The sequence below is a fragment of the Xiphophorus couchianus genome, chromosome 6, assembly GCF_001444195.1.
Source record: "Xiphophorus couchianus chromosome 6, X_couchianus-1.0, whole genome shotgun sequence".
Classification (NCBI taxonomy): Eukaryota; Metazoa; Chordata; class Actinopteri; order Cyprinodontiformes; family Poeciliidae; genus Xiphophorus; species Xiphophorus couchianus.
In genome coordinates, this window is record NC_040233.1 from 14,115,233 (window position 1) to 14,133,056 (window position 17,824).

Here is a 17,824-nt window from a genome sequence, read left to right on the forward strand (position 1 = left end):
CAACCAATTAGAACCAGGAGGCGGGTCTTAGCATTGGCAATCATCATACTGTCAGAACATGCTGACAGCTTTAACAAATATGTAAAAAAAAAAATTGAAATTCCATAAACTATTTGCTGCTTATTGCATGTTCTTCTGTTCTAATATAAACCTCTAATGAAACAATACCTAATTTTAAATGTTGTCTTTTGAACTTTGTGGATGAAGATATAAAATCGACCAGACTGAAGTTTTTTTTTTATTATTATTAAAAGGACAAAGTTGACATTGACATTATCTTATCCAGGATACAACTTAACATTGGGTTCATCAACTGTTTTGCGAAATGGGTCAATGAAATAATTAAAAAAAAACAACAATATGAGTGTGTAACCTAATTTTAATGATGACAACAGTATGAAGCAGCAGAATGTAAGAAGGAAATTTTTCACTTTTGGCAATTAGGTAATTGCTATGTGTTTTATGAAGAATTCCTGTTTGGTCATGCCTTACAACACAACTAGCGTTGAAAGATAAGTTATTAAAAATGTCTCCTCAGCTAAAAACCCGAGGCAGAAAATGTTTTTTTCCATGATGTAAAAGCCAATGAGCAATATAGAAACTACTTTTCTGTACTTTCTAATTGTATGTTTAAGCTACCTGTCTATACTTGGAGACTGATTAAAGTTTATGAATAAACTTTAATAAATTTAAAGTTTATTAAGTTTTTATTTTGTTGTTTATATTTTGTGATCGTAGCTGCCTCTTTTTCATCTGTAGATTTACAGGAAAAAGGGCAGAAAGAAAAGGGGTAAAAATAGTAAACGGTTCAGGTTCAAATGAAGCCAGGGATAGCTGCTGTGAGAACTGTAGTCTTCATATATGGTGCATTCGATCCACTGGATGCCCCCAATTCCTTGTCACTTTGAAGGTCAAAAAATATCATTAATAAGATATAAAATTAAACTATTGAGAAAAGAGAAATAAATTAACATGTTTAAATTTGTTTCAGGTGTTGTTTCTAGTGACAGTGACAAATATCCAGCACAGATTTCAGAGCAAAACACAAGTAACGCACCCAATTTGTTCAAACTAGCAGTTCACTTCCTGCTTGCAGCAAAAACCTGAATCCTGCAAAACCAGAGTTATATTTTATTTGAATAAAATATAGGCAGAGCTGTTAAGTAATCAAATTTTTGTTTTGATTATTGCTGTGAATGTTAGGAAATCTGCACCCGAATGATGACACTTGGTAAAAATGATCTTGAGCTTTACTTTACGTGACATACATGGATAGATGTATTTTTTTTTCTTAATATTGTCTAAGGCTTAGACTCTAAGCTGTCAGTATGACGATATCAGTGTAGACGCAACCAAAATTGCTTTGTGTTCAAACTTTAATATCCCACTTCTTAAGGTTAAGCAGAAACTGAGAAAATTATAATATTTCTCCCTGTCTGCTTCCACTTCGTGCCGGATCGTTGTGCGAGCCTCGATAAATTATGGATTCAGAACAACAATAAAATCTAGCCAAGTGTATAATTAAAAGAAAACCAATAAAGTCAGCATTTTTTAAACAAATAAACAAAAAAAATGTCTTGCATGTTTAGACTGGCTGAAAACATGTCAAAACTCATTTTCCCTCTGAAAACTAAATGGGCATTCTTAGCAGATGACGACATAAAAACATCTCTTTTGTCTCATCAAGTGAAAAAGAAAATAAAATTTAATGGTGATTCATTTTATGGCATTTCAGAGGAACTTTAAAAATATGCAATCATAAGCAGATACTTGTGATACGTTGCAACTTAAATGTAATGCGTATAACAAGTAAAATTATTGCTATTCATGTATGAATAACTTGAGACACAAACATTTATGGCATTTGGCTTTGTTATTGCCTATAACTGAATACTGAAGTTTAATAAGCCATGTGTAAATGGAAAAGATGGAAAAAGACATTGCTCTCATATCTACACTAAGGCAGGAAATAGAACAGCTTGTCTGTGATCATCACAAATCTGCCTCAAAAAGTCTTTCACAGTAAGGATGCAAAAAATGCAAACTGACTCTGCAAACCTCAAATACATTTTCTCTGACAAACACAAACTGCAGATGCCTTATACACTGATTTTTACTATATATTATACATTCATACTAAGGCTTTATTTATTAGTTTTTTTACAGGATTTTTATACAGAAAAAATTAAGCAGAAGAGACATCTCTGCTCTCCACATGGGATATTGTCTGTGCGAGCTGTAATGAGAGGGGCCGGCCTCCAACTTGGTATCGGAGTAAGCTAATGAATAAAGATGATGATGCAGCAGACAGACTTGTGCTTAATTAGCCTTTGAGGAAGTTGCTAAAAGAATAAAAATAAATAAAAAATGTGGCAAAATCTTATACAATTTCAATAAAGTTTGAATTTTCTGTATTTCAGAAATGTAACAAAACTAACTGCTCATCAAACTTGTTTACTTTACATGTGTTTACATATACCATATTTATATATAGACACACAATAGTTGAGGGAACTCAGAAAATAGTAAAACAAAAGATTGCTTAGCAATTTTAATAAAACTATATTCTAATTGTCCGCATATGCATAACTTATACACATAAGTGTGGTCATAATGCCTAGTAGCAGAATAGCTTTTCTTTTTCTGTCACCTTCTGTCTAAACTCCAAAGTGCTTCTGTAAGGTTTTCTATGCAAGAGCAAATGTTTTATCCATATAGTGCCCTTAACCTGACATCAAACTCACACTTTTTTTTTTTTTTTCTGAAGCAGTGTCTTGCATTCACAATGGTTAAGTTGCAGTGCAATGAAACACACATCAATCAAAAACCAAACTGGTGAGTAAGTATTTTTCTGTATCTTGAAATGACATTTTATTTTTCCAGAGCTTCAAACCCTAAAAGAGCCATAATACACACACTGCATACTGTGAGTTTCTAAAAACAAATTATTTAAATTTGTTTTCTTGCGACTGCATAACAAACTGCCTCTATTCTTCATCTTCCGTTAATGTGAGAACCCTGTCCATGATTCCAATGTCTGGACAAACATATTTTTCATTGAACAACACTAAATGGTTTTTAAAAAAATAATAAAATAAAGGCTCTCTTTGCTGCTGTTTTTCTCAGTCTGCACTCTGAAAAATAGGTGCTAGTAGTTGTTTGAGCAGTGAGCAAACCTTTCCTCTGCTCCCTGTCCCAAATATGGATGCATTGAATTTCACATGGGAGCTCTAAGAACAAAGTTCTCCCAATAACTCTACGCCTCTCTACCTGACACACACACACTGCACACACACTTGCATTTATATATATATTTCAGTCTGCATATTTCATCTTTATGTACCACACACTAAAAAAGCTCATAAAAATGTTGTAAACACTGTCATAAAACCAGAACACACAGCATCATGTGAATACAAAGTGACAAGTATTTATATACAAAAACAAACTCGTCTCAGCCATGTGTATGCCCATGACAATATGAAGTTATTTGTATTTGAATGATATCCACATCCCAGAATTTCAGTTTTACATCTTTTCAACTACTGATCGGCACCAGTGCGGTAATCCTGAACAGAGGTAATCCTCACACCATTCCCATAGCGACTCGATCAGGAGTAGTCGGTCCAGTCTTTACAGATATCCACAAATCCTCGCTGCAGGATGAATTCTTTTTCTTTTTCGCTGCCGACCTCGAAGAGCCTCCACAGCAGCAGCAGCTGCCATCATGGCGACAGCAGCAGCAGTGGCAGCACACCACCACAGCGGTGAGGAAGACTAGCAGAGGAAGCGTCAGCAGGACGACCAGGCAGATGGTGTTGTAGACCCCCTGGTTGTGTTTGTCCACAACCAAGGTCCACATCCAGCTGAAAAAATCCTGGGCACTATGAAACTTCCCTTCCATAACGTTTGGCCTGCAGAGCTCGATCACTTGAGTTGGACTCCCAGAAGCGTTTTAATAAGCTTTAGAGAGATTAGAGGTCTATATTGCGATGAAAAAGAAACGCTGCCAGCACACTAAAATAACCGACTTGCGCTGTTCATACGAGTGAGTTAGCTTCAACTTTAAAAGCTGATTGATATCTCATTTAACTCTGAGCACAAGTCAGTTCATCAGCCATCAGCACAAAGATTTCCAGTGACTTGACAATGAACTTCACATGCTCCTCATTCTTCATGAAGATCCCAGATGAGATAGCTACCCCGAGGCACAGCTCTATGTGACGAATCTGTCCAAACTTGTGCTGTTCTGTTCCTCTTTGGAAGCTCACCTTACGGATGCTGTTAGAACGTGTCTGTCTTGCTCTTATAAGGACCAAAACATTGCTTGTTTGTAGGAGTGTCTTTTCTTGAAATTGCCTTGTTGTTGTGATTTAATCTGGAGGGGGGAAAAAAAATCTTAAGCTGAGTTTGTTTATGCAGGTCAGCATTCCTCTAATTGTTTTCTCAAGTCCTCTTGCCCTTTAGCTTTCGGCTTGGTTTTGTCACGCTGCTGAATTGTTGAGGCTGCGAAACAAACAGAAGAAAAGTAAAATTAACACAGACAGAAATTTGCTTCCAGGCAGACGGGGCTTATCTTTCTACCCTCTTTGGCTTTCCCTGACTCCAATCCATCTTTCTGCCTTTAAACATCTCCACTCCTGCTCTCCTTCCTCTTGTCAATGTCAGCTTAGAATATCTTTTTTTCGGTTCAGCTTTTCTTTCATTAAATTTGCAGAGAAGTCATTCAGGATTCAGGGCAGATCCCTTCAAGGGTCCCGCTGAGAGAAGACGGAGGCAAGGCGGAAAAAGGGAGGACAAAATCGAGGGGAGATTGAGTCTGAGGGAAGGCGAGAGGGAGACAGAGGTAACCAATCTTCCTAAGAGTCCCGCTGAGATGGAGAGTGTGACAGAGTATCACAGGAAACTACGAAAGGGAGGGCAGAAAGGCCAGAGTGAGACCTGTTAAAGTAGACTTTCCTGAATGTATAGCGCTGTGAAAAGTTTTTGCTTTGTTACAGATTTCTTCTGTTTTAGCTTTTTTTTGCCTCTCAATCATTTAAAATATCCTCAGTGCATGCAGAAATCAGTTTCCAATTTACAATTATGTTTATTTAAAGATAAAATACTTCCCCTATAAAAAAATATATTTGCATCTCTTTGAAAGTATGATTTGCCACATTTCATTGGTTCAGTTTCACTGGTCAAACTGCGGTTTGATTACTATAAAAGCTGTAGAATCAAGGAATCATTTAAACCAAACCTGTCTGTTTGAAGCATGAAGTGACAAAACATCCCAAAACGCAACATCTGATGCCCTGATCTATCCAAGTCCAACATTAGATGAGAAATGCATCTATTGACACCAAAAGTGGGGAAGCTAGTTCTAGTACAAGACAAAAAAGAAGACAAAACTTTTACAAACCAGAAATGGAACATTTTGGAAGAAAACAAACACATAATCAGAAAAAGAACATCTAAACAAAACCCAAAGACGGTGTTTGACGGTATGAGGTTGATCTTCTACTTAAGGACTTGGACAACTTGGAAGCATTAGTGGAACCTTTTTTTTTTCCTCTCTCGCTAGCACCAAATCGTGTTGCAGAATATCAGGTCATTCATTTGTGACCTTATGCTAAGGTGTAAGCAGGATCACAATCCAAAGCACACCAGTATGTCCATTCCAAAATCTTTGACTAGTTATAGTCAAGTCAAATTTATTTGAATAGATCATTTCCACAACAAGGCAGTTCAAATTGTTTTACAGCATAAAACCATCATAGTCATCATTTATGAAATAAGCAGCAAACTTTACATTTTGTCAAATGTCCTAATGAAAAATCATTAAGCAAATGCACATAAAATAGGTTGATCAATGTTTCACATATTACTAATGAAACCTACTTAAAATCTGGACTTACTGTTAATTTGATTGAGATTATGTGACTTCATCATATATAAGACATTCATTTTTAAAAACCCTCTTGTCTGGCTGAATTAAAATAATTTGGCAACAAAGAGTGGTCTGAAATTCCTTCACAAAAATAGACTCTGCCAGTCATTGCAAATTATTGATGGACATTGTCTACAAAGAGCTTCACAACTACATATTAAGTTTAGGGGGGATTTTTTTTTTTTTTTTTCACACAGGTTATTGATGATTTGGATGTCTTTTTTTTCCCCCTCAACACATTTAATTAAACTTCCAAAACCTGATTTTTATCTTTAATCAGAATATCACTAACTGATTTTAAAATTCGTTTGACTATCTGAAACATTTACTTTAAATGTGACAAAAAGGCAGAATAAATCAGCAAAAGGGCGAGTTTTTTTCCTCAACCGGAACTTTTCCTATCCCTAACCCTAGGCCCGGCGGCATTGGGGGGCATTTGGGGGGCATTGGCCCTCCATAGAGTCAGCCGTGCCCCCCCCTGGACTAGAAGCTGTTTGTTGTTTGTACCTTAGAATGGTAATGGGGTTGGATACAGGTAATGTTAGCTAAAAGATGACTAGCTAATAACAGTACAGCACCTTATGCTTGTTAACAAGTAGCCAGTAGGCTACTGATGATGTTGTCTACGTTCAGCTACGTAAATTCATTTTGTCCCCCCAAAATCAGTCGATGCCCCCGCCTGTTAAACTCGTCTGCACCCGGGGCTGCGTACAACACTAATGGCTCCCATTGCAGCGGAGGAGCGAAATCTGCCCTCGAAATACGGTGCTTCCATTTGACCTGTTTAACTTATTAAGCAGCTCTTCAAAAGGAACTTTCTGCTTCGGATGTGCAAAATTAAACTCAGCACAGAAACCAAACTGCTCCTCTTTGTAATGAAACAGTTTGAGTCTGAACCCCTTGAGGCAACATCTTTGTTTAAATTGTTTTTTAAAATGGTTTCAAACACCATTTCACTCAAGTGTTCTCTTTTAGATGCTCTGTCGCTTTCAACAGTATTTGCATTCTGGCTGCAGGAAGGGGAGAAGATTTTCACCTCACATTAACTTGCTCCTGATAGAGAGAGAGAGAAACGGAGAGAGACGATGATGCACCTGCAAGAGGAGAGCAAATATTTTTGGCTTTGCTGTCACCGTGCATTGCGCCTCATGTGTGAAATAAGTTTATCCGCAGAGAGCCACTAACCTTCCCCCACAAACCCGAGTTCATGTGCTCAACAGGAAGTCACACGCTTAAAGTGTCTAAATAAACAAGCGGAGAGCTCCAAAAAAGACAATAGATCGGTGGCAGTTATTTTGGAGTGTCCTCTTATTTAGAATCAAATCAACACATTTCTATGTATGTATTTTTACTGATATTATGTGCACATTCATGTTTGCCATGAAATTTGGTTTGTGTGTCTAGATGAGTGCACTGACTGAAACAAAAGCAACATGGACTTGGATTCCCATATCATTATTAGCTGTGGAAAATTATCATTCACTCTCAAGAAAACTGAATTCTGACAGTCACACTTCATCCAGATTCTTGTACCTTCGTTTAAAATGCGAGGCAAAACTTAGTTTGACCTTTTAAAAAAAAAGCCTTGTGATCAACTCGTCTTACACAGTTTCGTTTTGCCAGTTTCAAATCATATTGGGGTCAAAGTTTAACGAGAATCCATAAGTTTGGATCAAAAGTGTCTTTTAGAATTGTATTTCTCTTTGTTTTCCCATCAGTTTATCTAGTCAAGTACGTCTTCTGTTGCAATGGTTAAATCGATGTATAATTTCACAACTAAAAGTAATTCACAGCTCAAGCATGTGTGACTTAAAAGGCAGATCACCATTTGTGATCTAATGATCTCATTTCTGAGAAATACTTCAGAAAAACCAAATCAGCACTTCCTTCTACCACATTATGCTGACACCTAACTTCCATGGAAGTTAAGTTTCTGGGCTTAAAGTACTTTATTATAGACCTTAAATTAAGAACCTGAAAGGGCTGCATGCATGTCATTCTGGGATTTTTTGTCTTAAGAACTCAGCTTACTAATAACACCAGTGGATGGAAACAATTTGCGATAATTTTGGACGTATAAAATTTCCTACATGTGGGTGGTGCTGTTGTCTTTGCTTCATCCTTTAAGATAATTGGCTGCTGGTACATGTTGTGATGGCTCTTATAGAACTGCAGCACATTTGTGTGCATTGATTCTTACTCACATTAAAAACATGACAAGTCAAAGTTTCAGAGCCATGTGTTCGTGGGAGAGATGAAGCCACAAATTAGGGAAGGTGTTGGTTTAGTCTGGTCACATAACAAAGACAGCAAATAATGAATCAGTGGGTAAAGTCAGAGAATGGAATGCATAAGTCATCAGTTCTTTACCTGGGAAAAAAAAAAAAAAAGACCACTACGCTAACACTGTCAGGACAATCAAAGATTAAAAGAAAACTGACAGTTTAATCTGAACCTACTTTATCAATTTGTTTCTCCGAAAAGATAACTGTTGTGCTGTATACACAGACTTTTTTTAAAACTGTTTACACTGTTTCATGCTTGGACTTAGATAACCAAGGCCACTAGCAGTGAGAATGACAGTCTTATCCGAGGTTCATTCTGTGACGTTACGGAAGCACAAATTAAAGCAAAATATTCAGACTTGAAAATCAACTCTGGCCTTTAAGCATATCACATCACGTCTTTCAGTTATCTTGCTGGAATGCCTTTCCTGACTTTAAGTGGCCTCTTCACTTTCTCATGACACCGTGCTCTCCTTGAACAACTGATACACAGGAAAAGACCATTTCTGAGACACACAAAGCCAGGAAGGGGCTGAGAAGAATGTTTTGATTGCACCGAAATGACCCTCTGCTGCTTTTTAGGGAGCATGTGTGACCTAAAAGGCAAAGCAGTGACAGAAGGCATCGCAGGAATCTTTAATGATTTGCCCTTGAGCACACAGTCAGAGCAGATCCCTCTTTATTCATCATCGATAAGTACGGAGAGCTCGGACATTTTGCTCTTTAATTTAGAAATTGTCCTCACTGTTTGACATTATAGCCAATAAAACCTAGCTTGTTTGCTGTCACTAAGAATTACCAGAATTCTATATATTACCAATGTAATGATAATTTCTTTCTTTCTTCAAATTTGCCATGTTACACATACTGAAACTACTATATTCTTAAACAAATTAGAGAAGCCAATGAGATGATGTAATGATTTTTATGAGATTGTGAACCTTGTTACATAGTGTCATTATTAAGTCCTGTCTTAATATAAGACTTAAAGGACACTCAGAGAGGAAGAAGACATTACTTCAAAAGCAACATAAAGATTTTGGAGTAATGTCTCCAAAAGACATTAAGGACACCCATCCAACGGAGAAAGAATTAGGGCAGCATGACCACCCTAAAAGGGTGTTTTGCAGGAGGGACAGGTGAGCTTCACAAAGGCTCACACCAGTTCTGTGAGGAGGAGTTGAGTCAAAATTAGTGCAAACTATTTCATAACAGTTCTACCAAATACTAAAGGACTTCTAAATTTGTGGAAAATGAAAAAAAAAAAAATGTATCTGGCATTTAGCAACGAGAAGTAATTTTAGTAATTCTACATGAAGATTTTAGTTTGATCTACGCATATTTTTATAAGGTCTACGTATGTAAATATTTGATTTCAAGTCAACGGCAAAAGAAAGTATTTTGTTCCAGAGGACGAGTCAACAAAAAAATATATTTTTTTCTCAGATATTCTGAAGTAATATTAAGCAGAGCTATGAGCTATTACACTTCCGGCTTGTGACAACTTGATCCTCGCTGAGTGAAATGAGTGAGTCTGAGGACATTCGTGAAGTGAGAAGTAAAGGAAGTTGTCATTCTTTGTAAATAGCTAAATATATACTCAAGCATTGGAAGTTAAGTATTTCAGTTCAAGCTACATTTCATTGGGAGCTTTTGTTTAAAAAGCCCAACAGGCTTTGTTACTGACATTCTGGAGAATTCAAAGGCAGGAAAAAACTCATCAGCACATTGTTGCAACCTGTCAGACATCCTGCTGTGTCTAACCACAGTCAAAACAACTGTTTTTGTTAACGGAGTCTGGAGTTAGAAACATCAGCTTTCTGTAAAGTCATCTCACAAACTCAAATACATCACTTAGAACTGTTTTAGAGAAGCTACATGCGTTCAAGAAGTGCTTGAAAGTAACACCTTACCCCGCAGGCACTTCTGTGGCAGCAGGTCAGGTCACCCCTCCTGTCTAATCCAGTCAGCTGCTCAGACTTTTGTTCCTTTCAGTTTGGCATCTGGCTTCTGCTGTGTTCTCTTCAGTTCTGGAACCCCTTACCCAAACATCTTGACAAGTCTTCAGTTTCTGTTCCTGTTTCGCTCTCTCTCTACCCGTGTTTTCCATACTCCTCCTCCTCCTCTTTCTGTGAGTGTGTGTGTTTTGGTCCCTGCCCACTTTGTATAAGAATGGGCCCTCTGTCTATGGTTATGTTTTCTGCACGGTGCTGGATTCTTGCGGTTGCCATACTTTCCCCACACAACAAGCACGGAGTGACATCAGCCAGAAAGGCAGAAAGTTTAAGCAAATTCATGAAGAATCTTATATTTTCAAGCACAAAAGTTATCTATGGAAGTAGTTAGAAATAAACTTGCCCTACTGTGTTACATTACCTGACATGAAGACCTTGCAACACCAGGATATGTTGCAGGAAAGGTGGAGACATGTTGCATAATAACAAAACAAGGGTCCACCCATTCCTAATTCCCAAATCGAGAATAAAAAGGGGAAATGAAAATGGTGAATGAAACAGCAGGTGAAAGAGTCGGATGAAAGCAAGATATGAATGTGACGCGTCATGTGAAGTGTGTATACTCACAAACCTTGACTTTCTGCCTGTGGCACTGTGGTCAATGCTCTCTCTTAGCTCAGTCAAGCAAAATAGGATTTTGTATTCAAGTACGAAAGGGACACAGAGGGGTTCATCTCTCCTCCTCTAAGGAAAAGCCTTTGAGCTTCAATGTACTGATTTATGAACTGTAAATCTGCTCACATAATGTACAATGTGAGCCTGAGTGAGCCTCAGGCTCAGCCTGAGCCTGTATGGTGTAAAAGTGTTTATGCTGTTTGAATGTTTCCATATTTTGATTGAATTAAAAAGCACAAACCTTAACTGCTATTTACTTGTAAGACATATTTTGATTGAATAAAAATATAAGGCCCTTTTCCAAAATGCTCCACTTTGTATTGTTGTTGGAATTGAATTGTTTCACATTCAATTCCAGTTACATAAATTAAAGTACATGGCTGCAATGTAACAAAATGTGAAAAAAGTTGCAGAAGTTACAAGGAGAAGTATCTCCAGGCTGCACAGTTTAACTATTTACAGTTCCTTTAACAAATGGTTTCTTTGTTCACTTCAAATAAAGTCTGAAGCATGATCACAGCACAGCTGCGACCGTGCGATAATGTACTGTCTGTAGCACTTCATCTGATAAACAAAAAAAAACAAAAAAAAGACACATAGCCTACTTCCTGATCAACTGACTGACTGAACTTTCAGTGTGCTCTTCTGTGTCTGCAGGGCATGGTTTCGAGAGATTTGATGAGGCAAGTCTCACCACATCTTGCAGGTGTGCCTGACTCTCAGCCATTCACACACAAACACACACGCACACCCCCGCACACGCCAATGTGCAGTACGAGCCCAGAGGGTGCTGGCTGACTGGCAGTGTGTTCACTGCCACACAGTGAAATTGGCACAGCCCAACAGCTGTTAAGGCTTGAGTGTGTCCAGTCATATCAAGAAAGAGTTGATTAATGGTCTCGGCAAAGCAACACTTCCCCTGATGGAAATTCATCTGTAGGGCACTTTATATGAAAGTCTTTTATACGTGTATATCCCATTTGCAGATTCGGAAACTAGTGTGTTGAAGTCATCCTGTATGCATGGATAGACATTTAATCTCGTAAAGATATTTGAATATTTGATTCTGAAAGTTCTGGATGTTAGATGCTGCTAGGTTGCTTTCGGCAGAAAGAATGAGTAACTGGATAAATGCATCACGGGGGATATATTTTACAATATTTTGCCATTTATTTGATAGAAACAGTATTACTCTTAGAAAACAAGCCCTTCATACATTTTCTTACTTCCAGGAACACTGCATTTTCAATTTTTACTGCATTGACCTCTTGTATATGTCCCATTTCCTCTGTGAAACCTTACTCTTCACTTCATACTGCTTTGACCTGGCGCTATAATGGGTGTAGCTGCCATCTGGTTTTCCACAGTGGGTCTCACCTAGGAGGGAAAGGCTCAAATAATACATCCTTTTATCCAACTCAGGTCTATGGCTAAACAAATTACAGGAAAGACCACTGAGCTTATGTTGGATCACTGGTCAGACAAGCATGATACCAAAAGCAAAAAGTACATGTGACGTTACCAGGAGCATTAACTAAAGGCTTATGGAATTACTGGGCCATGTAAGAGAGCAGTACCGATCAAAGCAACCGTCTGGCTCTGACAACACACTAACTTGAGTCAGAAAGGATCCAACAGTGTGTGCTTCTGTGAGTTCTTGTATGTGAGTGCTAATGAAAAGTGACTAAAATGAGGTTGTCGTGGGAACTGACAAGTGTCCAGGAATAGCTCGGCCAATAAAGTCTCCTCAGGGACAGACCTGAAGAGTAACTCAGCCGTGTTATGTTTGAATCCAGGTAACACAATGGGAAACGCGTGTTTTCACTTTATAAGGAATTGCTTCTTGTGCTGCATAATCCAGCTATTAGTTGGTATGTAAACTGAAGGTTTTCACAAGGGGTTCCTTGTTGCACATGAAGTCAGACTGCTATTTAAGCATTTTATTACATAAGAATCTCAGCATAGTTCTCATATGACAAATGCAGCTTACTTAGACATGATTTTATACCCTGGCTACTCAACTACATAAGTAAACAGAGAGACGCAATCCACTTGAGGAGTGGAAAGTATTTTTCTTTAGCAAAGGCTGACCATCAATCAACAAAGACCTTTCAAGTTCCTATTTGCTTGTCTGTCATTTCCAGACAGGGAAGCAGGAAAATAATGTCTAGTGGGATTATAGAGTCACACTGTTGAGATGCTGATGTTTAGGGTTTCCTAGGATATACAGACCTGTGAAAAAAAAGACTAACCAAAACGCAGCAGACAAGCTATTCTGTGTGCATTCAGAAAGGCAACATGTTTGTCCTGTATTACTGCTCTTTCTTCATCACTTGAAAACAGACTCATTGCTCATGTTTCTGAGAAGGCAGATAGCAAGTCTAAAAAAACAAAACCACAAAATGACCTTATGTGGTCACACAACAATAAACTATGTCATGAATGCACTTCCCTGTTTTGTTTCTTTTGAGTGCGTGTGTGTTTAGCATTTCTCATCTTGTACAGTCCTTTTTTTCAAAGTTGTGAGGTCCTGCGCCTTTTGTGACCGAACGCTAGAGCTTAATATAAAGGAAATGTTTTTGGGGTCAGGAGTTAGAGTAGATATAGGTTTAGGCGTGTACTGATAATGGTTAGATGTAGGGTTAGGGTCATGGTTAGTTTATAGAAATTGATTTACAAAAATGAATGAAAGTAAATGCAAAGTTTTTGTGAAGATACATTGCCTGGCCAAAAAAAGGTGAACATTCTCTCTACATAAAATAATTAGTTTTGCAACTGTTTACACAGTTTTTTGTTTCAACGCTGTAATTAAGTAGCAGATTGCACAAAATATTTTAAATGCAGACAAAGGTGCAGCTTTCTAGTTCAGGAGATCAACTGGGACTTGTCTTCTCTTAAAGTAGGGATTAATCTAGTATGTTTCAATATACCCCAAGGCCTTCTACCTAAGCTAGCAGGCCAGGCAAAAAGAGCATTAATAAGAGAATCAGCAAAGAGGTCCATGGTGATTCCCGGAAACTTCAGAGATCGACAGCTCAGGTGGAAAAAAATGTTGTAGTAACTTTTTGCCGTACACTCCACAAGTCTTATTTTATTTAGGGGAGGAAAGATGATGCCATTTTTGAAACAAAGTTATAAGACGTCTTCTCTAGCAGGTTGCTACAAGCCCTGTAGCAGATATGACAAACGTGGATGTGGTCAGATGCTCTGGTCAAAGGATCTCAACTAGGTGGAAAATGCTGAGTATGGCCTGAAAACAAACATCCACCCTTAACACACTATTCCCAAAGGAAAGTGTGCTGGCAGTACTTTCATGTTGTGGGGATGGGTTTCTTTTACATGCATAGAGAAGCTGGTCAGAGTAGGCAGGAAGATGGATGAAGCTAAATGCAGAACGATCCTGGTAAGACTCCAGAAGACTTAAGACTGGTGTGGAGGTTCACCTTCCAGAAGAATAACAACACAAAGCACACAGCCCAGCCGATTTCCTTAATTTTGGGAGATCGGTGACCAACCGATACTTACATGTGAAGCCGATCTTATACCCCCATCTTATTTACCTCAGCAAAGGGTCTAACCATCAACCACTGTCATCTTCTGCTCTCCCGTCAAATAGGTTTGACTGATAGACTGGCTCACCAGGTTATGTCTGCATGTTTGCAGTTAACAATAGTCACCACATAGTTGACAACTCAGCAACTTTCTTGCAATAGCAACATTTCAGACAAAAATAGATTTGTCATGTAAAAACCGAACAAAATTTGCTGAGGTTTGTGGATGTAATGTGACAAAATGGGAAAAGGTTGAAGAGGGATGAATACTTTGTAAGAATGCTGCCACTGGATGAAAACTATCTTGACATATAGAACGCAACGCCTTACATATTTAAATAAATCTGTGCTTATTATATTGACTCCGTTCCAGCAACTTTTTACTACAATGATTTAAACAGCTCTCATGCAAAATGTATGTATCTTATTCTCATCCAATGTGTATCTTAGTGGAGCATCGTTAAGCGTGTGAGGAAGATGTTATGAGAGGTTGGAAAACTAAATCTTGAAGGAAAAAAGCATTGCTTTCCTTAATCATCTAAAAATGATGTATGGACAGATGTATTTCTTTTATTCTTTTCTTATTTCTTATGTAGTCAAGCTCTACATCTAAGCACGTAGTCATGAGCTCAAGTCTACATTTATAGGTCAGCGTATTCAAGTGAGGCCATAATGTGACACTTTTAGAGATAGTTTTAACCTTTTAGTTGGTCTAAATCTAGCAACAGAAAGTAAAAAAAACTCGCAAACACTTACAAAATATAAGTTTTGTAAGTGTTTATATTTTACAAATTATAAGTGTTTCATAAACTATGGGTATTTGTCAGGGATTTTAATTAAAGGTAACCATGAAAACGACCATGGGGGCAACAGAAGCTCTACTCACTCTTTGATCTTACTTATTCAAATATGCTGACAAATTTAATTTCAGTGTTTCATTTGGAATGAAACCATTATGACAATAAGAATACAGCTCCCTCTTAAAGCATAAACATAGCATCAAGTTAACCAGCATGCCAATCCTAACCTCACTTTCAGCCCCACTGAAGTTGTCAATGGGCAAATCTTCATGTCTCCCTTGTTTCTGTGATTTACGAGAGGCCCTGTCTGTTCATGCTTTCCCATTCCAACTCACGACACTCTGAGCATCAATAAATGTCTGATAAAAATCAAGCTGCTCACCGGCCGGTCGCCCAATTATGCCCCAGTGTTTACAACTCCATCACAGCGAGAGCCTAACTGGGAAATCTGGGCTGTACCTCCCTCTTATTCAGATGACTGCCAGGGCCTGTTAACGTTCTGGGCTCGGTGAGATGTAATAGTCTCAGGGAGAGCACAGGAGGCTGCAGGTGGGCCACAACGCCGCTTTTCATCATCCTCACATCACGGCCAGTTCTGTGTTCAATGCTGTCCAGAGATGTGGATATTTTACCAGATGGATAGAACTGAACTGGTGTGCTTTTTGCTGATGAAAAGCAAAAAAAAAATGATGGAATAAATCAAGAGGATAATTTACATAAAAGAAATGAGCCCTGCTTCTTTAACCATGCAGAGCTAAATATAAGAAGCTATTCATGCATCTGCACAAAAATCTAATTTTCCAAAATTAGTTCTGTATTATTGATCTTTTTAGTCAGGGCATATGAATAATTACATTTTGGATTAGATTTATACATATTAGATTGAATTTTCTATTTAGTCTCTGGAGGTTTTTGACCAGCTAGACTTTTGTCATAAAACACCATGTCCAAAGGATTTTGTATTCATCATTATTAACAGAAATCTCCAGAATTCCCAGAATTCTGTGTTTTCTCCAGAGACCGCGTCATAATTTGGTCCAATTAGGTTGGAAAACTACTTAGATAAAGTAACTGTTAACTCATGTTAAAAATAACTGCACTGACTGAGACTCCAGTAAGGTCAAATCTTTGAAACTTGACTGGCTTAATAAGGACAGCAGACCTTTTGTTGACTGTATCCTTTCAGACTATGGAAAGGAAAGAAAAGCTGCTGCAAATACACAAAAGTCATTTGCTGCTCTTTTTATTGAATCTGTAAATTGAGTTTTTATGCAAAACCAAAATAACACAAAACACGTCCTAATTTTTTACTCTCAGATACCAACTTTCTTACCAGAGTATATGCCAAACAAATACTCCAAACCTTAAAGCAATGTTCTACGTTGGAGCAAAAAGGGTAAATTGATTAAATGTTTGTTTTTTTTTTCCAGTGGAGATGTCATTGTAAAATGGCTGTAAGTCCTTGATGTTTCTCTATGTAAGGGAAACTGATGATGAATTTTAAATGTTCTTTAGAGCTACTTTTTCACAGGGATTTGTTCTTGTAGCTTTTGGCATGCCAAAGTTCACAGTTGTATTAACATTGCACCTCAACAGAGCAACTGCATCACAATGAGTGGTGGATAAGTAAATGTGTTAAATATTGTTGCACATGAACATATTCATCAGCAAGGTGACACGTCTTTGCTGTTGAAAAAACATAAAAGCTAAAAGTAATATCTGTACAGTAACTTGCAAAATATAAGGTATTTAACTTTAAATTATTTATATTTATATGCAGTAACAGCAATTAGTTACAGTTTATTTTTACCCCTGTTAACACTGAGTCAGACTCAAACCTGTGAAAAACACCAAACTATGTAAGTTTAACTCTGGACAAACAACAGGCTAAATTCTATTAAAACTGAAGAGAATCAACTAATGACACCAGAGTCATTTCTACTTAAAAAAAATAAAGAAATAGAACCCACTGGTACAGGATAAAGTATTTATGGCCCTTCACATAAATTAACTCCAAAATCAGAAGGACTGTTCTGCTGCAAACCATAACACCAAACAAAACCTGGATTTATCTGACAATAAGGCACTCAACAAAATATAAGTTCAAATATCTGAGTCAGCAAACAGGCGCCTCCCTGTACAACACCACATCAGAATGGCCATCTGGCCCATCAAACATCATGATATCAGTACTAGCTTTAAAATAGCAACATAAACTCAAACAAGGCAACAAGGACCAAATTAACGTTACCAATTAAAAGAAACGTCACCAATAATCCAGAGTAGCTTTAGCTTTATGCCAACTCAGCAACATAAGCATAAAAAACACAGCAATGTTGTCCAGCTGATTAACAGAAAAACTAAACAACGAAAAAGAGAGCAATATGGTTGCTAAAACTAATAAAGCACACTGAGCAACAGACGCTGTAGCTTACCGACCATCTGTAAAATCCTCTGCATTGTCATTCAAGGTGGGGATTTAAGATTCCCTCTGCTGCCATTGTCGCCATTTTCAACTTTATTACCATAGCAACAAAGAACTTACCGGGCATGTACTATGACAGGGGCACTGATTTAAGCGATGCGGATTGGCCAAATGTTTATTATTTTTACCTAGCAACCACAC

The 17,824-nt window shown here is 37.7% G+C and overlaps 1 protein-coding gene across 4 annotated transcripts; it reads right to left on the minus strand.

Annotated features, from left to right (window-relative positions):
- Positions 1-1,232: 1,232 nt before the first annotated feature.
- On the minus strand, positions 1,233-17,745 carry kiaa0040 (KIAA0040 ortholog). 4 transcript variants are annotated; one of them, XM_028021385.1, is made up of 2 exons: positions 17,634-17,745; positions 1,233-4,506 (listed from the first exon to the last, which is right to left on the minus strand). In XM_028021385.1, the coding sequence occupies exon 2, from the start codon at positions 3,902-3,904 to the stop codon at positions 3,587-3,589; it is 318 nt and encodes a 105-aa protein (XP_027877186.1). In that variant the 5' UTR covers positions 3,905-4,506; positions 17,634-17,745; the 3' UTR covers positions 1,233-3,586. The 4 variants fall into 4 exon arrangements, with proteins under 4 accessions (XP_027877186.1, XP_027877187.1, XP_027877188.1 ...); XM_028021386.1 differs by having other exon boundaries at positions 17,638-17,730; XM_028021387.1 differs by lacking the exon at positions 17,634-17,745 and adding an exon at positions 10,262-10,385.
- Positions 17,746-17,824: the final 79 nt, after the last annotated feature.